The following is a 27,411-nucleotide window of genomic DNA, read 5'->3' on the forward strand; positions in this document are numbered from 1 at the left end:
TGCGTCACTGTGTGTCTGTGAAAACATTTCACCGCAGTCTGCTCCTGAGTGTGTATCTCCGAGTCCCATCTCTTCAGTTTTAAAACAACTGAACAAAAAAAAGAATTAAACGTTTTTTTTTTAACTCATGGATTGTGTTAAATCAACAGTATTTAGCAACTCTGGGGTGGTGGTAGCGTAGTGGTAGTTTGGAGCTGAGCTAGCATGCCGTATTCTGGGTTCAGTTCCTGGCCTCCACCATTGTGCACTTGAGCAAGGCGCTTAACCCCAAGTTGCTCCGGGAATAATATAATTGACATGTAAGTTACTTTGGAAAAAAGTATCTGCCAAATGAATAAATGGTGTAAATTTAAACTGGAGAAATTAACGTTTTTGCATGTTACTGTATGCGCATATGATGTCACCTCTGCTTAGATGTACAGTATATTTTCCCCGAGTTTGTTCTCAGGAGAAGGTTCTCTGTGCTCATGCTGCTTTGTGTCTCCCTGCAGTCGCACCTGTTTGTGCTGCAGCTGGTGCATCGGCCGTCGGTGCGCTCGGTCCTGCAGGGCCTGCTGAAGAAGAGGCTGCTCCCCGCCGAGCACTGCATCACCAAAGGTGCCCCCCCCACACACACACACACACACACACACACACACCGCCAACACCTTCCCCACCTTCCTGTTCTCTCTCTACGTTTTTCAAATGTTTTTGTCAGAGGCTGTAATAGTTTTGCGGCTTTTTTTAAATACAGTTTTTGTATAAATCTCAGTCCCCAAGTGCGTTCTCTACTTTTTTACTACCTCTCTACATTCTGCCACACTTTTCTATCTAGTTGTTAAATTCATCTCTTTAGTCGTCCTTGTGGATATCTTTTCCTACCTCGATCTCCACATCACATCACTTCCTTCTTGTCTTCCTGTTTATTTTCTTCATGTGTCTTATGATATGAATTTTTTTTTCAACATTAATCTTTCACATCCCACTTCCATCCTAACTTGACAATATTTGTATTTCTCGGTTCTCCTTGCGGCTCCAGTGAAGAGGAACTTCAGCAGCGTAGCGGCTTCGTCTGGGAACACCACAATGAACGGAGAGGACGGCGTCGAACAGACTGCCATCAAAGTGTCGCTCAAGTGTCCGATCACCTTCCGGCGGATCCAGCTACCGGCGCGGGGACACGACTGTAAACACGTACAGGTGAGCGTTCCCTCCCCAACAGCCTACGTTACCTGTCCTCTGTTCCTCTGTACGTCAGCCATTTTTAAATCCACAACTGCGACTGATGGCCTTTGTTGTCCCTTTTGCAGTGCTTTGACTTGGAGTCCTACTTGCAGTTGAATTGTGAGCGAGGGACGTGGCGATGTCCAGTATGCAAGTAAGTCAGCGATGCATGGCTTTTCCATTTTTTCCGGACTTTTCCATTTTTGTGTTTGTATGCTTTCCGTGTGTACTGTATGCTTTTTTGTGTATATGGGTTGGAGATGTTTTTAAGGATTTTAGAGTTATTCATGTTCCCTTGTCTCTCTTACAGTAAAACCGCATTGTTAGAGGGCCTGGAAGTCGACCAATATATGTGGGGCATCCTAAACGCTATACAAAAGTAAGTAGCACTTACAATTCTTTTACAATTCATGTTCAGTACTGTATGTACTCTATTTGTGCTATTTCCAGAACTTAAGCCTGCATCATAGGCTGTAGTCAAGCCTTGCACCTCCGAGCGAGAACTGGGCGAATGTATTCGTTTGAACTGACCGTGTCTTTAAAAATGCCTCTGACAGCTCGGAGTTTGAGGAGGTGACCATCGACCCGACATGTAGCTGGCGGCCGGTGGCCATCAAGTCAGAGATGCACATCAAGGAGGACCCCGACGGACCGATGGCCAAGCGCTTCAAGACCATGAGCCCGAGCCAGATGATCATGCCCAACGTGATGGAGATGATCGCCCAGCTGGGGCCGGGCCCGTCGCCGTACCCCAACATACCGTCGCAACAAGGTGGAAACAGCGGCGAATACGGCAACCAAGGTAACGACTCTTCAAACGTTGGTCGTTCTTCTGTCTTCCCTGTTGTAATGTAAGCAACATAAGTTTCGTCTGATGGGTGATATGATAAGTTAATGGGTCCTATCGCAAAGTGTGAATCAGTGACGAATTTTTTGCCTTGCGCTCCGCGTTTATTAAACTTTGCGCCCAGCAGTGTGGCATAAGGTGTGGTCTGCCACATTATCTAAAAATCGCTATCTTACACCCTGTAAAAATCATTACCAAGAAAAACCTGGTCTATAGCAAGAGGCACATGTAAACCACAGCTGAAGACGCACTGTCATCAGATGTAAGCAGCCCTTAACAAGCAGTCCCGAACAACTTCTCTGCAGGATAAATACTCGTAGAATTAGTAGTCATTCATAATAGTCATTCAAACATTATTCAGGTAAGTGTTGCTTTTTTCAGGCTACTTTTTTTTATTGTAACCCCTTGTCAGTCGGTGAATAGTGAAAATAAAATAAACTGTTCTGCCATTGACTATACCGTAAGTCCACAGTGAAATTAGTTTCACTTTACCTTTGAATTCAAATAACAGGCAAGTGCAGAATGCATGTAGTCACAAACAAGTCTCAGTAAAGACAGTTTGTTTAGTGGAATCCGTGTGTTTTCGTGCGCAGGTAGATTCCCTCAAATGCGCCGCTGACTGGCAAAATACCGTTGAGCTGTTTGAAGTTGCGCTGCTTGCTGCTAAAGGGAATGACCGATGTCCCTCGTATTGGTTTAAAGGATGTTACGCCCAAAACACACCCATGACTGATTAAGAAACAGAAGAACAACCCTTTTGAACAATGCACCTGACATTTGATAACAAAATAACCCACTGACAATGCGTTTCAGGTCACCAAGATACGGGCCAATAGGCCTACTGTACGTTTATTAGTCATCAGATCAGAGGCTATACTGTCTAAAGGTTATACTGTCTAAAAGCAACCAGGATACTGAGTCCTGTGGCTTTGATTATTCATCGGTCTTTCCTGCTCAGCTATGTTAGCTTTGGTTTTCAGATATCGTTTTGATTTCCAGATTCCAGATTGATTGATTACAGCCCTTGCTGTTTATTTGGGATCAAAGTACTAAAATACTCTTTTGGCTATTCATTTGGACAGTACACAGCACAGCACAGTTCTGTACAGTACAATATCACTCAAAAACAACTTTACTATTTTACTTCTGCACTGTACTGTAAATGCTAACCACTCACACCTTTTCTCTCTCTCTCTCTCTCTCTCTCTCTCTCTCTCCCTCTCTCTCATAGGCAACAATTTCCAGGGGCACGGGACCTTTGACTTCCCCCACGGCAACGTCGGAGGCTCGTCGGTGAATGACTTTATGCACGGCCCCCAGCTCTCGCACCCGCCGGACATGCCCAACTCACTCATGGGCCCGGACAAGCCCCTCAGCCACGGCATGTCGGACACAGTAAGTGCCACGCTGGACACCTGACCAGAGCAAACACAAACGGCATTATCTGAATCCTCGTGATGAGCCAGTTTTACAATGTCGTTATTGTAGTGGTAGACACCAGCATCTGTAAAATGCACACTTACATATACATGATGATTGTATGCAGATTTTAGGAAAGCATAATTACATTCAAGTCTTAGAAGTCTTTATAATACTGAGTTGGACCAACATTTTTTTATGCATTTTACACTGAGGATGTTGTTGAGGTGAGATAAAATTTCTCAGACAAACAAACAAAATGCTTGTCGTTGTCTGGAAGCAAAGCAGCAAGTAGTCTAGCAGTTGGGGCGAAATGGGAATCCTCACTCTTCCTTCTCTCTCTCTATCTGTCTCTCTCTCTCTCTATCTCTCTCCCCCCTTCCTCCTCAGGTACCTCATTCTGTCAGCACTGACTCGCCCCACAATCCCATGCAGCAGAGCCTGCACGGGCCGTCCCACGGGCCGTCTCACGGGCCGGGCACCCCTACAGGGCAGTCGCTCCACCACGGTGGTCCTCCAGGCCAGCAGCCCGGTCGCCAGCAGCAGCAGCAGCCCAATCAATCCCAGGCCTCCCAGCAGCAGCAGCAGCAGCAGCAACAGGCCCAGCAGCAGCAGCAGCAGCAGCAAGGCCCCAACAGCCACCCGCACCCCCACCCAGACCTCGGCTTCAACCCCTCGGGCGGCCTGGAGGGGTCGGGCCAAGTGCCGCCAGACATGCCCGAGCCCTCTCTGGATGTAAGTGCAGACACTGGTTGGCATGAGGACTCTAGTCTAGGCCCTGGTGATAACTAAGCTGGCTGAGCTGTAGGGTAGAGGTGAAGGTGTAGAGAATATGTGATGTAGCTCTGGGGTTGTGCATCTGTTTATTAAACGACTGGTTTTCTGTGCAGATACAGTAATGTCCCGCATATAAGTCGCATTGTGTATAAGCCGCAGGACAGTGTTTTATCTTGATTTTCCCCTTGGGGATCAATAAAGTATCTATCTATCTATCTCTATCTATTCAAGTTTTTTGCAAAATCAATGTATAATATAAGACGTGGCTTATAGTCGGGAAATGACAGTAGAGAGAGTATAGCATTTTGTATCATAAGCATCCTGATTATTTGCTTTGATGGCACACAACCAGTTTACTGATATACCATTTCCCCTTGTCTCTTTCCCGACAGCTTCTCCCTGAACTTGCGAACCCAGACGACCTGTTGTCTTACCTGGACCCCCCAGATCTTCCCAGCAATAACAACGACGACCTTCTGTCCCTGTTTGAAAATAACTGAGACGATGAACACTACAAACGGTGTGGGGGGGGGGGGGGCTTCCTGATTTGGACAACCACAGTTTGAGGACAACACAGTACTTGATGAAAAAAAAAAAAAACCACACAAAGATGCACTCCCTCTCTCTTCTTCCTCACCGTGGACAGATTTCACAGACGAGTACAGGTTGACTGAACTGTTTTATGAAAACAAAGAAAGAAGGAAAGAAAGTAAGAAAGAAAGAATTATGTAATGCATCTGGCATTTGCACTGGCGGCCATAGAGTGATCCTCTGGGGAAAACAAGACAAAATGACAAAAGAAAAAAAACTGTGCAGCTATCCTGGGTTCATTTTTTTAAAAGACATGTGGGATCTCAGTGTGTGAATCTTCTCAAAAATGTAGTAGCATTTTTTTACTCGGTTTTATTTGATCTGAAGAAGATAAAATAACTCAATTTGTCAAAAAACGTAAAAAAAAAAAAATCCATTCTGGCCAGTGTGTGTCCTACCATTTCTTGTTTTTGTCAATCAGTCAGGAAATCGTTGTGTAACTAACAGTTTGTTTTCCAGTCCGACCAGTAGCACTGTTTGATTCTAGAACATCATTTGAAAGCACAAGAGATTTATGGTTTTTTGACCTTTATTTTTATTTTATTTTTTAAAAAAAGGAACATATCACAAAGGGATGAAGGCTATCAACCACAATCATCAGAAAAGAAGACTTGTTGTAATCTCAAACCCAGAAATGGTTTTCATATTGCCATCACTTTTGTTCAAACACTTGTTTGCTCGTAAATGCTTGTAAGGGATTGTGTATTTATGGTATCGTGGTCTACACCAAATCTTTGCCCGAATTAGCTTGAATAAGGAACGTTTTCGAACCTACAACAAGTGCACTGAGATATTGGGGCTTCTCGTGTGGCATCTGAAACATATCTCGTGTGACATCTGAAACATCCATCTTATGACACTGTCATATAGCCACGGGGCAGCATGAATTGTGTTATGTGGAATTCTAAGCCGGGGTGTCTATCCTAAAGAGCCTAACACCAAGAGATCAACAGGGCTTAAAGCTCAGAGTTGGTTGATATCTACATGAGATTTTTGCATCGGTGACCCATGCTGTTATTCGCAGTGCCCTTGCCACTGACGCCCATGTAACGTAAAGTCCGTCTTCACCGTCGATCGCTTTCCTACAACAAGGTGTGTGTGTTTGTGTGTGAGTGTGAGTGTGTGTGCCAATGCTTATGCCCTTGTGTGGAAACGCTCTACGTCTGAAAGGTTTCTGATTACAATGCTCTAAACTTGGTGAAACTTACTTCTTTTCTTTTTTAGAAGGGATACCTCTGTCTTTCAAAAGACATTTGGTATGTGGGATTTGAGACAAAAAAAATGGCACAAGGTCTTTTAGTAAATTGTTGCCACTTCTCACCTATTCAGCGGGGAATCGGTATTTCGTCACCAAAGATAGGGAGAGGCGACAGATGCGTGTCTGTAAGCTATACAGCGAAGGATTGTGGGATATGGCTCAAATCACCCTTGTTTTTCCCCAGTTACTGAAGCCCGGGAGCTCACATCTTGCCATCTTTTATTGTGTTCCAAAAACACACTATGAGTAAAGTGCTGTCCAGTATGCAAATGTATTATTTTTTAAAAGAAAGAAACTATTGTAAATATCCTTGTGAATATTTTTGTATCGTCTTAGATGATATTTGTCCTTTTCCTTTTTTCTTTTTCTTTCGTAAAAACCGACTGTCCATGTTTGTCCGGCTCCGTGCCCTAGTGGTCTGTCCTCAAAAAGCCCCGACCTTTGACCTTAGTAGGATCAGTGGGCTCAAACATACACACACGTAATCACACATCTCTCCGCATAAGCTATAACTCACAGGTTTTGTCTGCTGCTTGTTCAGTCTCTCCCTCTCTCTGCGAGCGTCCATCAGAACGCATGCAGGCCGCACATTTTCTTGTTCCATCAGGGTCACATGGTTCTCAGGTGGCGGCCAGCTCTAAACCGGTCTTATCCTCGCTGTGTACATGGCGCCGATCCGTTTCAGAGCGAGCCTCCATCCCTGCCCAGTCACAATAACTTCTGGATTTTGTTTTCCAGGTCCTGTTAAGCAATATTAATGTCACATGTTGTTATGTTGTTCACTGTATCATAGATACAAATACATTAATTGTACATCCACTAGAGAACTAACATTCTCCTTGCCACCAGAGTCTTCTATATGGTGGGCTGAGCAACTAAGATAAGTGTATCACACAAGGGGCTGTCGTTGTACTGAAGAGACCGTGTGAATATCAGAATTGTTCGTAAAATGTCAATATGTACAAGTGGTATTTTAAAAACTATATCACAGCCTTACATGAATTAAATATATGATATTGTTTTTATTTTTGTTATCGAAAATGCAGCTTTTGGAAAAGCTACGACCATTTTAAAAAAATGTGTATCCCATCTGTTGTTTTCTTTTTCTTTTTTTTCTTTTTTTTTTTGGTTTGTGTTTTTGGTAAATTATTTTGTATTGGTTTTATTATTGAAGTGTAAGGCTAGAAAGATGATTTCATTTTAACAATATGTAGTCATGTACTGATTAAACACAAAATCATTTAAACATGTTACTTCAAAAGGCATATGTGTGTAGAGAGCAAATTTGTCTCAGCGCAACATGATTTTAGGTAGCGTTTAATTCAGCATAGTCACTGATAAACAAATCTGTGTATCCTACCATTGAAATGAATCATCTTGACAACATGCAGCCACATTTTGTGTTTAATCATTATATCATCTGATATCTATCAAACTATATAATGAAATTTCATCAGACCAATCATCCATTTGTAAGTCACATTATGCTGTTGTTTACCAAGGAAATTAAGTTCAAAGGCATTTGGCCCACACTTTCACCCCAAAATAATCTGTTGCTATGTTGCACAGCACAGTCGTCAAAAGGAATCATTTTACCGTTTTCTTTTTGAGGGAAATTTTTCAACCTACTCCACAAACAACAGGAGAATTTGGTGTCCACCTGGCCAGCTTAGTTGTGCCTCGGAGGACAAGCTAGGCCGAAACAGTTGACACCCACAAAGATGCCTGTACATATTGTAAATGAGGATAAAGACTTGTTAACAGAAATGTATTCATCTTAACTGGGAATGTGCATTGTTTCTTCGGAGTTATTGAGAAAAAAAAAAGAAAGCTTGCCCCCCCCCCCCCCCCCCTGAAAAACAAACAGCTGAAAGTGGGAAATTATGGATTTTGTCAGTTTTGTCAGCATATGTGGATAGCTCTTGCCATTTGTTTCACCTTTTGTGATACTCTGACCTCTTTGGGAAGGAGAAAGTGGACAAATCTGTTTTACCTACATGTAATATGTCGCCTATGAGTACCAGCTGATCACCTGCATACACTCAAGGTGCTATAAGGCAAAAATATATGAAAATAATTAAGAAATTATTTGGGAATGCTCAAAAGTTTGGAAAATAAAGGAAATATGAAGACGTATATGGAGGTTTTTTGAAAGATTGTAACCAAATTCATAGTTTGTACACTTTTTATATCATGATCTGATAACAAATTTAAATGGTACAATCTAAGGTGATTCACACAAAAAGTGGCCATTGTCTTTATGTTTGTACATTGTATGTACAATCATTTCATACTTAAAACAGGTCAGAAATAAAAAAGCTAATCGTGGTTTTTAGTCTTGCAGAACTGTATGTAGTTAGATGATGTGACAGCCTAATATTTATCTAATAAATATGTATTCAGATGATACCTGTACACCACTGTGTTTGTGTCATTTTTCATCTGTAGAAAACAAAAAGAAGGAAATTACATTCAGCACAAGAGACAGGATGAGGAGGATGATCATTTTACAGTTAAAAGATCTAATATATTTTGCTTGAGCAAACCCCTAGAAGATAGGCTTTCAAGGGCTTCTGTTAGGATACAGTTGATAGCCAAATTCAGAAGTATTGACGATCTTGTGTCACCTTTAACACCCACAACAATCTGATCGATTAAAAAACAAAAAAAACAGGCGCTACCATGTGGACGTAGGTGGCACCATAATTTAAAAGCGTCAAAAGCTGCTGCAGTTAGGCCTGTCAATGTTGTCTGATGGGTGGACTGCAAGAGTAGGAATCTTTCAGACACATTGTTGTCTGACAGACTGGTTTATCAAACCAGACTAAATTAATGCAAGCCAAATGTTCTTACACAATACAGTGTGAGTGAAAGACACAACCAGGATAGTAGAAGGGAAGGCCCAAAGTAACCGCTTAAATTGGCACAGACAATAGGCTATACTGTAGATTGTAGATTGACTTTTTTTGTGTTGAGAAAAATCTGTGCTTAGTCTGACAGATTTCAAGCCAAACAACCGATCAATGTGGCTTGGAGTGGGATTCTATTTCAATGTAATGGAACACAAAAGCAACAATGTTGATCTCTGCATGACACATAGATAAACGTACATTATGGACACAATTTCCAACAGCAACACACACACACACACACACACACACACTAGCCTACAAGGCCAATCTAGCGTTTGACATAAGACAAATTGCAATAGTAATCATTCCAAGTTTTTTTGTGATCCCTTGGTATATTTATCAAATGAACATATTACAAATCTACCGATTTATATTTAGTGGAACACTTTTTTTCAAGGTCAAAGGTAGGCTACTGTAGCAATTTCCAATGCATTTTGCCATTGGGATTTAGGCCTACAACAGGTGAAATAGGTAAAATTTTAAACTTGAGATATCAAATTGAAACTTTCACAGTTGTTTACTCACATTAAGGCCAAGATTTTTTTTTGTATTGCAAGTTTTCTGAAATGTGATGTTTAAACATGCAAATGAGACCAGTTTTAGGCTACTTAATTAAATATGCGGTAGCCTAGGCTAATTTGCATATATTTCTTGAAAACAAAATCTGAACAATAGGCCTAATAGGTAGGGGCCTAAGGCCTACAGTCAGCTTCAAAATAATTGCTGCATTTCGCTTATACTGGATACCAAGAGCCTATAAAGGGAATATTAGATATCACTAATATCACCTTGGAAAGCAAGTCAAGTCAAAATCAATGCGTTGCAATGTAGAATTCTACATAAAAGTTCTCTGGAGGCACCATACGCTATCACTTCCGGTTCTTTCCTGATGTTGTACTTCCTGCATGCAAACCTCCATGCCCGAAAGAGACACACGTGACTTTTATTTCGGTTTTGTAACGCCTGTGAAGTTGACGAGGCTGCCCAGCCGACATTCATTCAGACTCAGTTAAGAGACGTTTTCCACGATATCACAATGCTTATTCCAAATGGACGGTTCCGAATTTGTACATTGGCGTTCACCGCCGCTAGGATGTTTACGACTGGTCCAAACCCAGTCGTTTACTTTGACATCGCTGCAGACAACCAACCTATGGGAAGAGTAACCTTTGAGGTAAGAATGACTTGGCAATGAATGACACTAGGTGATTGACCTGCGGTCACTCTCTGGATTGTTATATTAGAATGTAAGAATTACTTCTCGGTGTTTCTTCAGTTTCATACTTGCATGTTTAGTTATGCATGTTTAGATAGGCTATTACTACAATCGTTATGGGAATAACGGATGAGACATTCAGCAGACAGAACTTGACCTCTAACTGTGTGTCCTAAGGTTTTGAAGAACAACTGACTTAAATCAAAGTCTTTTTAAAGTGTCTCTGCTTAAATGCGCTAAATGCACCGAATAAGATTGTTTCTGTTTTTATTTTTGCAGTTGCGAGCTGACGTGGTGCCAAAAACAGCAGGTAGGTTCATAAATCCTCCAATTTCTGCTCTGGCAAGTCATGGCAAGTCATGGCAAGTAGCCCACAGTGTTCATTTGTACACAAGTTAGGACAGTGCCATCTCCAAAATCTAACCACCTCTAAACACAGCCACAGTGCTGGTAGAACTCAACTCAAGTGACTGTCAATGGAATAGGAGGGTGTGCCAAGAAAGGCGAAAGCTTTTATATTTGTAATAGTTTGAAGGTTGTCATCATTGAGCATGCATGTCTATGGATAAATGACTGGCCAAAGCTTCACCCGTGATCAAGCTGCAATATATCTGACCAGTAGTAACCTATAGAAGGCAATAAGTTGCCATGTTGATACACTATATTGCCAAAAGTATTGTGTCACCTGCCTCGACTTGCATACAAACTTAAGTGACATCCCATTCTTAATCCATAGAGTTTAATATGACACCGGTCCACTCTTTGCTGCTATAACAGTTTCAACTGTTCTGGGAAGGCTTTCCACAAGGTTTAGGAGTGTGTTCATGGGAATTTTCAACCATTATTCCAGAAGCGCAATTGTGAGGCCACACACTGATGTTGGATGAGAAGACTGGCTCTCAGTATCCGCACTTATTCATCCCAAAGGTGTTCTGTTGGGTTGAAGTCAGGACTCTGTGCAGGCCAGTCAAGTTCATCCACACCAAACTCTGTCATCCATGTCTTTATGGACCTTGCTTTTTGCACTGGTGCACAGTCATGTTGGAACAGGAAGGGGCCATCCCTGAGCTACAGTAGGCTTGGCCCCTTAGTTCCAGTGAAAGGAACTCAGAATGATTCAGAATTAACCAAGAATCTTGGGACAATTCCATGCTCTCAACTTCGTGGGAACAGTTTGGGGATGGGCACTTTCTATTTCAACATGACTGTCATCCATGTCTTTGTAGACCTTGCTTTGTGCAATTGTGCACAGATTTTGGTGTGGATGAACTTGACTGGCCTACACAGAGTCCTGACCTCAACCCAACAGAGAGCCAGTCTCCTCGTCCAACATCAGTGTGTGGCTTGACAAATGCAGTTCTGGCAGAATGGTAAAAAAATCCCATAAAGACACTCCTAAACCTTGCGGAAAGCCTTCCCAGAACAGTCGAAGCTGTTGCAGCTGCAAAGGGTGGACCGACGTCATATTAAACCCTATGGATTAGGAATGGGATGTCACTTAAGTTCATATGTGAGTCAAGGCAAGTGACCCAATACTTTTGGCAATAGGACCAGTGATGCTGCTATGGTATTTTTCAAAGGTTGAGTCACAAGTCACAAGTTTCTCCATTAATATACTGTATGTGTCTTTCCCCTCAGAAAACTTCCGTGCCCTGTGCACAGGAGAGAAGGGATACGGTTACAAAGGATCAATATTCCACCGGGTCATCCCTCAGTTCATGTGCCAGGTACTGTACTGTACAGTCAATAATTAGATTAGATTAGATTCAACTTTATTGTCATTGTGCAGAGTATAAATGCAAAGACAATGAGATGCAGTAATTTGTCAGTGTATCCTGTCCTCTATGGTCCTTTATAGCAGTGGTTTCTTTGCCAAGATGCCCTTGTGGGGGGACAACATTTTCTGAGGACCCCCCATGTAGTAGTATCTTGGCAAGGTGGTGGACTGACAGTCAGTTGGAATGTAAACCAAGCTAAGCAACAGTAGTGGTTTCATGGTGACCTGAGTGAAGTCATTCAAGTTACTTATCATAGATTGATGTGATCTGTCGGAAGCACTTTAGAGTTAATGTTAATGTTTTCTAAATGATGTAGCACTGCTTTATAGAAAATTATTTCACAGTCATCTGTGAAACCCCTAGAGGTCCCTGAACCCTACTGTCTGAACGACTGTTTTATACCCTTTGAGCCCATGTACTGTAAATACTCTGTTGGACTTGCAGCACATATTTTCATAACATCTGTACAAGACCAAGCATGCATCAATTCAATTAGTTGTTTCCCCTCTGGACATCTTTGCTTCCTTCACATTTGACATGTATTCATCACTGTTCATCCAAAGTCGATGTCAATTTCATCACAAATTGTTCCCAGAGTAACTTGGGGTTAAGTGTCTCGCTCAGAGGCACGACGGTGGAAGTCAGGAATTGAACCCACAACTTATCAGGCTACTACTGTACATGCTAGCCCGGCTCCTTAACCACTAGACTACCACCACCTTGTACAGTACATACCTATCTGTAGAGTGGATAATAATCTTTGACATTTACTTCAAGGGAGGAGACTTCACCAACCACAATGGAACCGGTGGCAAGTCCATATATGGGAGGACATTCCCAGATGAGAACTTCAAGCTGACGCATACTGGTGCAGGTAAGACATTGGCCATCCCCAACATGATCTATTTTCTCCCAGAAATGTGGAGCAATGTTAAAGCAGTACTATGCTAGTTTTTTACACTAACATAACAGCTTCAACCCAAAACTACATTGGATACCTTTGAGTTGTAAATTGGTATGCATAGTACTTGTATATCAAAATACAGTTTGTGATTCTTGCAAAGGGTTGTTGACATTTGAGCTCAACATTTGAGCCACTGTTTTTTTTTTTCCACCGCCTTTTATAGTCAGGACCACATGAAAAACAGAGTTATTATGAATGCACACACAGAGTGTGTGTGTGTGTGTGTGTGTGTGTGTGTGTGTGTGTGTGTGTGTGTGTGTGTGTGTGTGTGTGAACAAGTGGAGAAAAAAAGCCTGCAGAAACCCCCCAAAAACCACAGGAAGGAAGTGCAAACCACCACTGAAACTCCTGCACAGATTGTCTTTGAGCTCCGTCTTCATTAAGCATGTTATCGATTTCAAAATGCTCGATGGTGTTTTGAGCCCCCAACGTCGTCTTCCAGGCAGCGCTGCCGCTGTTGACTTAAAGGCACTAAATCCTAACCCTAACCTTGGTTACCTCTAGACAGTGTGACAGCGGTTTGATTTGTGGGATGCATTGCAAATATGACTCCTTAAACAAGTGCATCACTGGCCCCGGCAGTGGCGCAACTGGCTGGGGCACCTGCACCGTACGCTGGCGACCCGGGTTCGATTCCCGCCCCGTGGTCCTTTCCAGATCCCACCCCAACTCTCTCCCACTCACTTCCTGTCATTCTCTCTACTGTCCTGTCCAAATAAAGGCATAAAAAGCCAAAAAAAATAATCTTTAAACAAGTGCATCACTGTCGCTACAATAAAGGCTTTTTAACTTTTGTTACTTGAGAGTGCCTTGGAGTTCCTCTGGTTTTTCCAAGAGCATCACTGTTTTGTCTTCTTTCTTTTTTTTAGCCTTTTTTTGTTTGGCCAGTTGGTTTGTTCCACCATGTCTAGCCACAGTTACCACAGTGACTCAGTTTGTTCCAAGATCTAGTTTCGGACAGCAGGTGTACGTGCCTGCTATTGAACAGGAGCCACTTATTTTAGGTGTGGCCAGGCTTGGATTCAAAAGGCTTAAAACCCCAACTGCATCAGCCCCTGTGGCGTAATCGGAGTCATGTAATTCACAGCTCTACATGGAACAAGTCGCCTGGCTATCACCACTCACTAGACCATAAGGGCAATCTTTTGAGATTGAACATTAGTCTGAGGAGTCTGCTCTGTATTTTCTACTGCACAAGAGCCGTGATCAACGGGCACAGTTCAAATGACTGTAGAATTTGGATAGTCCTTCAACCAATCAGACCAATGATCCGGCAGCGCCAGGTGGATGAGCCAGTTTGTGATTGGTCCCCGCAGTTTTAGATTGGTGGTTTCCAGCCTGAGCTGCAGGGCGAAATCCAATCACCAGTAGATCGGGCTTGGTTTACTCCTTCAATGAAACTAGAACATTAGGTCATTAATGGTCAGACGTAAACCCCTTTTGTCCACCAGAGGGAGTAATTGAGCCATGAACCTGAAAACACAGAACTTTTTTTTTTTTTTTTTTTTTGGCCAGAAAGGCATGACCCACTTTTAAGGGCCTGAAGGAGTCAGTTTACTAATATAATTACTCAAAGTTCTTCACATTCTAAACGCACCCCAATTCCACCTGGGAATGGGCCTCAGAGTGATCTAATCGGCTCCGATAAGCGCAAGAGTTTTTGTGTGTGTATCAGGACTGTTGGATGTGCTGGTTCAACCTACATAGAGGCCTTAGCACTCAGTTGCAAGGTTGCATTTTCTCTGCTGATGAAGTGATAAAAGTTGTGTGTCCAGAAAGAGAGAGAACACAAAGGTGGGTGAGTGTTAGTTGCTGGGATGTTAGTAATGCGCTGTTGTTACTTTATCTTCTGTGCCCTAAACTGGAATGTTGTTGCTTCGCAGGGATCTTATCCATGGCCAACTCAGGGCCCCACACCAACGGCTCTCAATTCTTCATCTGCACGGCCAAGACGGAGTGGTGAGTGCCAGAGGACCCCAGGGGTCAGGGGTTAGGGATACTCGGCCTGATTTAGGTGTGTGTGTGTGTGCGTGTGTGTGTGTGTGTGCGTGTGCGCGTGTGTGTTTGCATGTGGGGGTGGATGCTTTGGAGAACGAGTGGCCTGATGGTCATGAACTGCTATTCCAGTGTTTGTCGTGTGTGTGTGTGCGTGCGTGCGTGCGTGCGTGCGTGCATGCGTGCGCGCGCATGTGGGGGTGAATGCATTGGAGAACGAGTGGCCTGATGGTCATGAACTGCTATTCCTGTGTTGGTCGTGTGCTTGTGTGTGTGTGTGGGGGGGGGGGGCATTGAAGAAAGTGTAGTGTGATTGAAGAGTATGGGTATGAAGTGTTACATCTCTGTTAGGTTAGGCATTTGTGAGAGAGACAGAGAGCGAGGGAGTTGGTGAGAAAAAAAGAGTGTGAGATGGAGGGAAGAAGAGAGAATAACAGTGAACGAGTTCATCCGACCGGTGAAATAAACCTAACTGTGTGTGTGTGTGTGTGTGTGTGTGTGTGTGTGTGTGTGTGTGTGTGTGTGTTTCTGTCTTGTCCCAGGCTGGATGGCAGGCATGTTGTGTTTGGCAGCGTGAAGGAGGGCATCGAGGTGGTGCAGAAGGTGGAGGCCCTGGGCTCGCGCTCCGGGCGCACCGCCAAGCGGATCACCATCTCCGACTGCGGCGAGCTCAAGTAGACCCCCGGCGCTCTGGCGATCCCAGCACCAACCCCCCCCCTCCCTCCCTCCTCCCCGAAACACCTACTGTGAACGTCAAAGAAATGAGCCCGTTGTGAAGACAAGACTGTCAGGCGGACGATGGCACGGTGCGGTGTGGTTGGACCGAGGACGTCCAGGCGAGAATCTTTTTCTTTTTTTTTCTCTCTCTCTCACTTTTCTAATTTTGTTTATTAGTCTTTTTTTTTAGTCGACCACGCTGTGCTGAGAGGCTTGTTTGTCCAGAGCCTGATTTTTGAAAAAAAAAAGGGCAGGGCCAGAGCCATCTTTTAAAGCTGTGATTGGTCCGATTTAATTTCTGTCTTGAATCTCCAGGGGGCACTTAATAGGCGTCTTGGCATCTCGTCAGGTCAAGGTGATACTTGTGTGTGTGAGTCGTGAGCATTTACCTCATAAGTTCCTCTCAAAATAATGTAGATTTTTTTGTAAAAAGAGCAACCGAATAGTATACTGGAATGTGACGATGTGAAGTGTGAATTGCGTGTCTTGAAATGAGCCTTTTGGGAAACGGCCATTTCTAAACTGAAATAAAGTCATACCAACGGTGCTAGCTTTGATTTTTGTCATCTGTTTTTGAGCTTTCTCCGCCCATTCGCCTCTCAACACATTCCTGGCTTGAGTTTCGTTTGATGTGCCTGTCTCTGTTGATGGGTCTTTCACCCTCTCTGTTAACAGCTACCTGAGACATGCTGTACAGTTTGTAAATCAGCGGAATTTGACAGTCTACTAACTTGCAAGGTATAAATGTAGCGAAGTTTTTAAAGGCATTCATGCCAAGGTGTTGATGTGAAGCAGTGTATAAAGATCATATTAAATTAATGTTCCATGACATTTGTGGGCACTATACAGTAGGCCTACTGTACGTATGTCAAATTAAAGGAATACACTGGAGTAAAAAAAAAAACAACCCGGGCCTATTTATGGTTGATAATGGGTTCAGCAAAATGACAGTAATCGGAGGAGTTTTGAGCTACACCGTTATTTGCATTAGCAACAAAATGGTTTCTAGCGCGTTGCAGCGCCCATACAGCCATGTCAAAGTAAATCGCTATTTTCAAACCACTGACGAATTTCAAAATAGCCTTGCACTTCGGTGGTGGTGTCCATGGGTATCGTACAGATAAACCAAAGAATTGCAAACTCTTGAAGTGTACAGAGAGGCTATAACAAGGAGGGGTTCTGAAGACAGGACATTGCCTTACTTCTGTTCCTATAGCTTCAAATCAGTGAGCGCACCTAACCAGGGGCGCCGCTACGGGAGGGGGCGTATGGGACAGCACTGACAGGGCCCCCCCCCCCCCCCCCCCCCCCGAGACCCCCCTCACATTGTATGTATATAATTTTCTAGCTGCTGCCCTGCACCTAATCCTAAGCTTTTTTTTTAACTTTAACCAGTTGGCAGAGCTTTTTTCACTGTGTGAGGTGTCAAGAGATCCAGCACAACTGCAACTAGACAGCAACTAACAGCAACTATAACATGTAGGTTTTAGTAAGGGAAAAGAACAGGTCTTGCACAAAGATTTGTATTTCTTTCTTTTTTATTTTAATTTGTCACAATGATTATTTCATCAGCCTTCAAATGCTGATCACACATATTAAAAAACACATACAAGGCACATAGTTTTGCCCTCCAACCATGCTTTTTCACAGAGCCGTTGATGATCTCTCCCATGGCATATACACACTTACATAAAATCTTCCCCCAGAAACCTTTTTGACAATGGTCATCTCCATGTTTTGACATCCCAAATTTGACTTTTGAAGTATGCGTATGTCTATCCATACTTGCAGCTGATAAACTCTATTTGGCCAGGATGGTTTCATCTCTTGGATCCATTAAGTCTTTATTTCCCAAAAATCACAGACTTGTGAGTTCCGCCCATGTTTTTACAGACGTTCAAACAAAATATGAAAAAAAAATGAAAAAGATTACAAACACAGAAACTTTGGTATTAGCTGTAGTTCATTCCTCCTCGTGAACATTCCTTACCAATATGGACGTTTTCATTTAGTGCTATCCTAATGAGTGAAGACAGTAATTACTATAGTTATTAGGTGTCAGTATGTACTCATTTGTACAATAATACATTGGCAGAAAAAAATACAGCTTCAGGATCAAACTAGTTATAATGCATTGAGTTAATATGTATTTTCCCTTTTCTGACATCAAGCATCCTTTATAGACACGTGTTACATAACCTTAATTGGGATATAATGCTAGAAATAGCATTGCATGCATGACATAACAAACTTCTTGTCTGATAAAATGCTTTTTCCCTGATAATGTTAAGACAAAGTAATATTCATTTTGTTCAACAGTTATTGCTCATCAATGCGTAGTCATTGTTGCTCAACCTCTGATCAGATTAATAAGAAAAGAGTATTAAAAATGGCAACAATGTAATTTGCTTAGGAATCTTACAAATGGTTATATATTTTTCAAAATACACACAAACATATTTGTACTAATAAAAGGCACTTGGAACAGAAACTGGTTAATTATAATACTGATAATATACTCTTCAGGAAATCACAACAAAACCATATCTCTACAGAATGAGTGAAAGATGTGTATACCATTTCTGTAGACATCTAGACTTCACATCGTAATGTACTGTTGCATATTTTATACAGATACAATTGGAGTAAAAACAAAATCCTCATAAATATTTCCTGTAAGATACCTCCGAGATTGTGAGATACTTAAAACTCCCATGTTCCTGGTAACAACCAAAGAAACAAACTTTAAAACTATTGATGAAATACAAAATGCCTTCAATGGCAGTTCTCAAATATATACAGACATGTGCAATACCACCTTAACTAGGGAATAAACCATTTTTCTCTTCCTGTCTAGAAATGCCAAAACTTTGTTCACAAAAAAATATACAGCTTGATTTTGGTACATAAAACCAATCCATAGTCAAGTATATGTGCTACTTAAAAGCTACAATTTGTGTCACAAAGACTGAATGCCTTAATGGCCTCATTAAAATCTCAGGAAGAACAGGTAGATTTCATCATATTTAAGTAAAAACCAATCAAAACACGAAGAAGAGTCTAGACCTTTCTCTCTCTTTCAAGGCATAGGAATTGGGCTAGCCAACAAATAAAGTAATCGAACACTTTACATGGCATGGAAGTATTTCAAGAACTTTGTCTAGTGACAATCTTGGGTGGGTTAACTTGGAGACCCATGGGTCCAAAACAAGCTAACTAGCTAACAAAACAAAGCCATAGTGATATTCTTTTTTTAAGAGATGCATCACTTGCTTAACCTAACCCATGTTTGTCACTAAACCATATACTTCGAGAAAAAAAAAAAAAAAAAACCTTCTGAGGGTTGAAATGGATTAGTCTGTGATCAGACAGTTACTAGGTTTAACACAATGTCAGTGAAGCACATACAGTACAAGCAGTATTCTAGGACTAGGACTATCTTTTTTGGTGAAAGACCCAAATGGGGTCAAGGACAGATCAAGGTCAGGATGCATGTAGTAGAGAAAGTGGTTCGACCTTTTGTTAATGCGGAAATATTACTTTTTTATGACGTAAGAATGATTTAGTTAACTCCAATAATGCATCCCAAACAGCTACCTTCTAACGATTAAGGGAATGTGAGCACTTGTCATAGTGCCATTACAATGAAGGACATACTAATGTTGAATATTTGTTAAGGTCTCATCTCTCGGGGGGGGTCACTTTTAAATGCACACTATTTTTGTCCTGCGGCTGACCTGCCTTATGAGTAATCTTAGAAACCCTTAGGAATATTGCACAAGAACATGTGATTATGTTTTTTTTATACTAAGATCTCAGTATGTTTCAGAAAGGGATGCAAACATACAATATCATATATGAAAGCCTTTGGGTACACTAAGAGAGTATATCAAATTCCTTACATTTAACGTACCCTATATAATTTGCCCAGCCTACAAAGTCTTCAATCTACAGTAGTTTCTAAAGACCTATTTAGATGGTTAAAATAGATATACATCTGGTTAAAAACAATGCAATTGCACAAAACAAAGGTCTTAGGTTCAGAAAGAGACCACTTAGAGACCAATAAATATCTGTTCCATCATGCACAGAGGAGACGGATTCTGCATTCTCCCTTCTTTGTGGATTCACAGTTGAGAAGATGTGCTACTGACCCAATGTCTGTGTGAAGGCATCTTGTGACACATAGCACTATATACATGGCCTTCACCTTCACTAGGTTAAAGATAAGTGGAAGGAGTGATCTTGTAAACAAAGTAAGTGAGAAAACACTATTATGGCCTACTTCATTCCGACTTTGTGTGTGTGTGTTGCATTTCGATGTGTGTGTGTGTGTGTGTGTGTGTGTGTGTGTTGCATGTATATATGTATGTGTTGCATATATGTGTGTGTGTGTGTGTGTGTAGTGGAGGGTGTGGTGGGGGTGGGGGGGGGGGGGGGGTTGTAGGTAGTGCTACCATCATTTCTGTGCACACACACACTGCACACAAGTCAAGGTGATGCGTTAAAGCTGAATTAACAAGTGAATGAACTGAACCGCCACCTATCCTTTCACGTCGGCAGAAAGCACTTGGGTGAGTAAACAGTCGCTGTTGCCTGTGGGTAGTAGAGGTTGGTCAGGAGGAGGGGGGTGGGGGGTTCTGGCTGGAGAGGTCACTGCACCCGACGGCAGTAGTACCCCAGCACCTTGCACTTCTCACACAGGTGCTGGGGATGCTCCTTGCTTTGGTCAGACACATCCAGTCCGTCAGGCTTTTCCAATGGCCGCTGCCGTGGAGAAACAGAGCAAAAGAGAGTCAACACTGGCACTCGTATATCAAGTTGTTATTGCTCCTGCTGCTACTGCCACTGCTGATAATGGCCATGATGACGATAACGATAACGAAGAAAATATTTCAAATGAAGAACCCTTCATACCAACTTCTACAACAAATAGATTATCTTTTACATGGCATGTTCAATTCAGACTGTTTTACATGATAACACAGAAAAGTACTTCTTATAGCTTATCTTATCTAAGAGGTTTTTTTTTTGTTTTGTTCTTTTCAAAGCCACATGCTGTCACTATCCCAGCCGCAAAGGAAAAAACAGAGATAAGACATAAAACAGTTTTATCTTGATCTCAGTCTGAGAGATTCATGGCAGGTTGTTAAGCTAGGGGTGACCTTGGTCTTCTCCACTGATTTTGACAAGAGGGGACCAGGTCAAACATCTGCACTGATCGCCAGGCTTTGGCTGCGCAAGCAACACTGATGCGATCCACAAACCCCACTGTGACTGAAGGTTTTATGGCCTTGAGGTCTTGGTCGCTCTCCTTTCCAAATTCTCTGTATATACCATTAATCTACGAGGCCTAGTTCAGCAGAGGGTCATATAAACAGCCATTCTCCTCTTAAGCACGTTTGCTAAAGACACAACGGGCGCATTGGCGTTTCGCCTTTTGCGTGCAAGTTTGTCCAACTAATTGTTCAAGTGTGTTTAACTAATGGCTAACCGTTTAGTCTTCGCAGGCGCCTGTTTGTGTTGTCTGTTTTTAAAACAAAGCCAAGACGCTCTCTGTGGACCCCCGCGCTTGAAGTGGCGAGTGACGGGTTCTCCCAGGGCTTGGCGATGTTGCAAGGCTGTAAGTTTCCGCAACGCTAATTCAAGTCGCTTTACCTCACATCAATGGCCTTAGATATTAGACCGCGTGCGGCATCTCGATATGGAGATTCATCCTTCCCACTGGGCTGTAAGCGTGCAGCTTTTACAGCTTGTCCCTATTACAGTGTTTTGATGAGGTTTCTCTATTAGTGACAAACAAGTCGAATACCTTGGCTTGGCACCAGGCAGTATCTCATGTGTTTGACATCAGTGGAAATATGGGTGGTATCCTGGATACTAATGATGACAGCTCATGTTTCAAATAAGCTTTTGAAGGAGGAGGAGGGGAGGGGGACTTTAAAGTTGCAAAGGCTATATGCGTGTCCACAGATGTTTCCTTGCAAGGCAGTCCATCATTCGCGGTGGAAACGAGGAACATGCCACATTTGAATAGAACGGGGGGTAATGGCTGCGCTCACAATATATGTTGTTTTTTGCTCAAAGAGGTCCGCTATTTTCCCCTGACAGATAGCGTGCCGTTGGTGCCCGGCTCCATGTAATTGTTAGCAGGCCAGGCAGCCCAAACGCACCAGTCCCTTTTTCACGGGCTGATTATAGATGCCTACAGCGACTGGAAATGAGTGCTGATGTCATGGCATCTGAAGTGTCTTAAAATGCACAGAACCCCCATCCAACATGGCTGCGCTCTGCAATTAAGAACAGAGACAAAGCGCTCTGGCTGGAGCCTCTGGGGAGAGAGGAACCCTTGCAGTGTCAAACTAACCATGCAACGCTGAAATCAGCTTAGACCAAACTACAGTAAACAATGTACCAGCACGACAATTAAACTCAGTGAAGCCTTTGACAACTGGTTTAGAAATCCAAAAATGTGTGTAGGCTATATATGTGCTCAGGCTGAACACAACATGACGACAAAGTATGACTGACAAAGTATGACTGACAAAGTCTTTATAGGCCTATATACTGTATACCGTATACAAATACAATACATGTACTGTACTGTACTATAGCATGTATACAGTATGTCTCTGTGTATGTACTGCCAAGTAATGAGAATGTTTGGTCCATGTGTTGTTCACGTTAGACTTAAGAGTAGATGTTGCATGTCATTTAAATTAGGGCCTGGACTTCTCTGATCTGTGCATGTTTGATCTGTTGCAAGTTAATACACTGCTGTTCCTGGCGGTCTTTGGTATTATTTGCCCTCAATGGTGCCTTCCAGGCAGCGCTGCCTTCAAGGCACTACTCCCCTCAGTTTAGGGGTAGGATGAGGGTTGAGGGTGTTAGGGTTAGGAATAGGGTAAAGGTAGTGCCTTTTAGGCTGTGCTGCCTGGAAGGTGCCGTTGGGGGCAAAAAACACCATTGAGGCCTCAGCTGTGGCGCAACTGGCTGGGGCACCTGCACCATACACCGGCGACCCGGGTTCGATTCCCGCCCCGTGGTCCTTTCCGGATCCCATCCCTGCTCTCTCTCCCATTCACTTCCTGTCGATTCTCTACTGTCTCTATCATTTAAGGCATAAAAAGCCCAAAAAAACCCCACCATTGAGCCGTTCCTGGCTCAGTGTCAGCAGCACTGATGTCAGGACGCACACCACCCTGTCGTGTGGATGTCACTGGTCATTCTGGTTCTGCTGTTTCCTCCTCCTCCATGCCAACACACACACACACACACACACACACACACACACACACACACGTACCTGCTTGTGTGGGTAAACATTGATGTGGCACTTGATGCATTCCTGGCCCATGTTGGCCCAAGAGTTGCCGCTCATCCACTTTCTCTTGCACTTGGGGCACTTGTACTCTCCAAAGCAACGCTTCTTCCCCTGGTACGGCGTCAGGCCCTCTCCTTTGGGACGAGCCTTTAGGATAGAGAGAGAGAGAGAGAGAAGAGAGAGAGAGAAAGAAGGGAAAGAAAGAGAGGGAGAAGAGAGAGAGAGAGAAAGAAGGGAAAGAAAGAGAGGGAGACAGGAGTAGAGAGGTGGTCTGTGTTATAAACATACTCACAAATAACAAAGTTTTATGGTATTGACATTGGGATGAGATTGGTTATGGATATTATGTTTCGTATTCCTATTCCCCCTTTGGGAAATACGAAATTGTTCACCAAGTATCAAAGCAACTGAATCTAATTCTATCCAGTAGTGTCGATTTCAGAGAGTTATAAGTCCCCAGTGTATCCGTCAAAAGTCAGTTTCTGTTTCCTCTCCGATGTATCACTGCGCTGGTGTCCCACTAAATACAAGAGGGTAATTATATGCTAATTTAACTTTTTAACTTCTATCAGAAAACTTGCTTTGGAGCATAAATTTATCTCTTTGCACTTTGTCAACAAACTTATTTCAACTGACACTATTTATTTGTTGTATTATTAATGACCAACAGTTAAAGTATCTACCCCTGAAGCCAACAGCTGTAGAGAAAGTCATACATACGTCATATTCCTCTTGGTTGCCCTTTTTCTTTCTCATTCTGTACATTTCGTGTCTTTAGTGTCTTCAAGTTTAGTAAAAGAAGCTGGAATTCCCTGTAGGATCTGAAGCAGTACGTTCACTATGATCTAATGCTAGAACTGAATGACACAAGTATATGTCACTCTCTTATACCGAGAGGCCACGCCTTTTGACAGCAACCCTTAGGTATCATTTTTGTTTCACTGGATCACTGGAGGAAGGACTTTCTAGGCCATTCTACTGTACATGCCAATCTACTTTTATCTTTCTGGAAGAACCTGAAATTCCCTGTAGGATATATTTGCAAGTATCTAATGCTAATCCAATGACATTATGAGTACATGCCACTCTCTTATACCAAGAGGTCACTCCTTTTGATAGAAACCCTTAGGTATCATTTTTGTTTCACTGAAGGGAGGACTTTGGCCATGCTACATGCCAATCTACATTTATCTTTCTGGTACATTCTTTAAAAAAAACGGTTCTTTGGATGCTTTATAGAACCATGCAGACTTTAAAGAATGCTTAGGGGTTCCTTTGGACCCTTCAAAATGGTTTAAAGAACCATTTAGGGGTGCCATATTACGAAGCATGCAATAGAACCATTTTTGGTTCCAGCACCTTTGTCTCTTTGAGTTGTAGTAGATCCTGGAATTCGCTATTACAGTAGGAGTACATATCACTCTCTTATACTGAGCGGTCACTCCTTTTGAGGAACCCTTAGGTATCGTTTTTGTTTCCCTAGAGGAAGGACTTTGGCCATGCTACATGCTAATCTACATTTACCTTTCTGGAGGAAGGGCGAGGTTGGAGGATAACAAGTTTGAGTTTCCTCTAGCATCTAGTGTACTAGATCGACTGGTTCTATAACATCCAGGTCAGTATTGTGTGTTTGTCTGTTTATGTTTTTAATAACCGAAAACATATCCATTAAACCCTGCTGATGGAACACAGCTAAGCTGTATTGAAAGCTTAACAAGCAAGCACAAGACGGAAATGATTATGAAAGTTTGGCGAAGGCACGGGGGAGGAGAACGAGTTTACTGCCTGATATTATTGTGATTAAATGATTACGCTCCTCTTTAAAATACCCCATTTAAACAGAATCAAGCTCACCAGGGCCCTGCGAGCCAAACCAGAGTGATGTAACTGCCGAAAAAGACCACTGTGAAAGGTTTCAGCTGAAGTAAATCTGCCTGTAACACTAGACTAAGATAAATACCCTTTCCGTTGATATTTACGGTGCAAAATATCAAGACTGAGCAAAACAGTGTGTTTGACAAAGCCCATCTGGGCCCGGAGGCAGGCACGGAACCCACATGGTTCCCATTGGGAACCGGCTCGTTTCATCTCCCATCAGGGCGGGGGACACGGAGAGGGATACCTGCTGCTGCTGCTGTCGGCGTGGAGGCCGAGGCCGAGGCCTAGACGCGCCTCGTCTGGAGGTTTTCGGAGACTAAACGCATGCGCTCCCGTCCGGCTCAATGGTGGCTCGGGGAGTCTCTTAAGATCTTGACATGTCAGGGGTACATGTTGCATATCAAAGTCCCCCCCCCCCCCCTTTCTTCCCAGTTGTAGTTGTAGCGGTTTGGGAGTTGGGAGCCCCCCCATCGCTAACCCTGTCCACCCAACCCCACCCTTATCCACCTCCTCCACCTCCTCCTCCTCCTTCTCCTTCTCCTTCTCCTTCTCCACCTCCTCCTCCTCCTTCTCCTTCTCCACCTCCTGCTCCTCCTTCTCCCTCAAACCGAGTCCAGGTCCGGGGGTTGGTGTGGGGGTCTGGGCCCGGGAGGCGTGAGGAGCTGGGCTGAGCTGAGTGCAGAGCGGAGCGGAGAGGAGCGGAGCGGAGCGCAGTTGGAGTCACGGAGGGCTGCTGCTGCTCCCTGTGACTAATGTGCAGCGTAATCACACACAGCTGCACTGAGCTCACACAGCTCCGCTCCGCTCCGCGCCTCCAGCCAGCCAGCCAGCCAGTCAGCCAACCAGCCAACCAGCCAGTCAGCCAGTCAGCCAGTCAGCCAGTCAGCCAGTCAGCCAGCCGCTTCGCCTTGCCTCGCCTAGGCTTTGTCCTTCGCCAAGAAGCCCGGGTGGGGGCCCAGGCAGCAAAACAAACCCCTAGCCTGCCAACACAACCTACATTTTACTAGTATTATATAGTATTCATCTTCTCCTCCAGCACTTTCCCTTGTGTTTGACTCATTGAGTTGATGAGGAGGAGGAGGAGGAAGAGGAGGGAGGGTGGCCTCACTAATAGTTGTCCTCTATAAAAACCTGTGAGATTGGAGCGAAACTTTGAGGCGTTGTCTTTGTTTTGGATTAGCAGTTTTTACTGTTAACACAAAAAGCAAAATGTGTTTTTTTTTGTTTTTTGTCTTAAACTGGCTCTCATCTCATCTGCTGTTTTACTTTAGAGGGAGTCTGTATTTCATTGGGGGAGTCGACGAGGAAGCCTTTGCAAAAACTCGAACGCCCCCTTCTGCAGTGAGGCCTTGGAGAGCTACTCTGTCAGGAGGGGTTTAGGGAGGTTCTATGCATTAGCTAAGCTGGGTGTTTACACAGAGCGGACTAACCCTGGTCAAGCCTGGAAGGAATCTGACACAGAAGTGACCTACATGTGTCAGGAGACTACCATGGCCTCATAGCTATGATTATTTTCAACAGTATGGGCTAGCGAGAGTGAACAATGAGATCATTATAGGCGAGTCCAAATTCTTCCATTTTCATAAATGTAGCATGTTAGCATTTAGGGGACAGATAGCTGGGTAAGAGATAGATATACATGATTCAGAATTCTCCTGAATCTTCAGGAGTGAACCAAAAGGTCTGTGGGCATTTGGACCCTTGAGGATGTTCCTGAAAAAACAAATCAAGTTACAAACTACACAAATGCGGGAATTCTTTGAGGTAAGCAGGCAGCACTTTTCCAAAAATAAACAGCAACAAACCAGAGGTAAACAAGCTCGCAGTGAAAAAGAAACACACACAAGTGAAACGCATGTACCCGGGCCAACCCTGTTACCCAATCCCAGCGACGGCACCCAACCGAGCCAGGTCAAGTTTGGACCGTGTGTTTATTTAGCGCGATGCACTGCGGCTAATGAATACATCAGAGAACTCCTCTCGCCGGGCCTTTAAATAGAGGAGACTGACATATTTGGTTTCTTTGGAGGGTAGCCAGTGTGTGTGTGTGTGTGTGTGTGTGTGTGTGTGTGTGTGTGTGTGCGTGTGTGTGTGTGTGTGTGTGCGAGCTGAGCCTGAATTATGACAGGAATTGATAACGTTCATGCTGGTGGTCAGGGGGGAAATGTTTGTCAAGCAGTTTATAATCGGGGAATGGTATGTGGGTTTCTGACGTTTTTTTTCTTTCTTTTCGTTCTTTCTTTCTTTCTATCTTTCTTTCTATCCTTTATTTTCTTTTCCACCCCTCCCAGCATTCTTCTGTCATTCGGGGGAGGTTGAGAGTGAGAGGGGGGGGCTCAAAAGCTGTCTTCACAATACGAATAACTGCATTTTTACACAGCATTCACAAGTTACTCACAGCTGAGAAAGTGCTGCAGAATGCTCATCGGGAGGTAAGCTGAAGCTCTCCCTCCCTTCTAATCGTAACTCTTATCTGTCCTGTTTCTCCAACAATGCCACAACCGATCCACAACACCCCCCCAACGCAACCCA

General features: G+C 43.3%; 3 protein-coding genes across 11 annotated transcripts in view; 2 read left to right on the forward strand and 1 right to left on the reverse strand.

The window, feature by feature from the left end:
* The window catches only part of LOC134070699 (zinc finger MIZ domain-containing protein 1-like), a 152,020-nt gene extending 143,510 nt beyond the window's left edge, over positions 1-8,510 (forward strand). For all 9 annotated transcript variants that reach the window (XM_062527113.1, XM_062527112.1, XM_062527115.1 and 6 more), the window contains 8 exons: positions 492-597; positions 1,019-1,179; positions 1,290-1,357; positions 1,514-1,582; positions 1,761-2,005; positions 3,282-3,445; positions 3,860-4,204; positions 4,639-8,510. In XM_062527113.1, coding sequence (XP_062383097.1) covers positions 492-597; positions 1,019-1,179; positions 1,290-1,357; positions 1,514-1,582; positions 1,761-2,005; positions 3,282-3,445; positions 3,860-4,204; positions 4,639-4,746 — 1,266 coding nt within the window. In that variant the 3' untranslated portion in view covers positions 4,747-8,510. The remainder of the gene's footprint in view (positions 1-491; positions 598-1,018; positions 1,180-1,289; positions 1,358-1,513; positions 1,583-1,760; positions 2,006-3,281; positions 3,446-3,859; positions 4,205-4,638) is intronic.
* A 1,414-nt stretch (positions 8,511-9,924) lies between these two features.
* ppifb (peptidylprolyl isomerase Fb) lies at positions 9,925-16,232 on the forward strand. Its single transcript, XM_062527122.1, has 6 exons — positions 9,925-10,181; positions 10,503-10,533; positions 11,862-11,950; positions 12,779-12,875; positions 14,849-14,924; positions 15,503-16,232. The coding sequence occupies exons 1-6, from the start codon at positions 10,044-10,046 to the stop codon at positions 15,636-15,638; spliced, it is 567 nt and encodes a 188-aa protein (XP_062383106.1). The 5' UTR covers positions 9,925-10,043; the 3' UTR covers positions 15,639-16,232.
* Positions 16,233-20,140: 3,908 nt separating this feature from the next.
* The window catches only part of LOC134069601 (zinc finger CCHC domain-containing protein 24-like), a 29,590-nt gene continuing 22,319 nt past the window's right edge, over positions 20,141-27,411 (reverse strand). The window contains exons 3-4 of the mRNA XM_062525594.1: positions 22,984-23,148; positions 20,141-20,444 (exon numbers count right to left, since the gene is read on the reverse strand). Coding sequence (XP_062381578.1) covers positions 20,331-20,444; positions 22,984-23,148 — 279 coding nt within the window. The 3' untranslated portion in view covers positions 20,141-20,330. The remainder of the gene's footprint in view (positions 20,445-22,983; positions 23,149-27,411) is intronic.

Source organism: Sardina pilchardus, chromosome 22 (assembly GCF_963854185.1).
Source record: "Sardina pilchardus chromosome 22, fSarPil1.1, whole genome shotgun sequence".
NCBI classification, from domain to species: Eukaryota; Metazoa; Chordata; class Actinopteri; order Clupeiformes; family Clupeidae; genus Sardina; species Sardina pilchardus.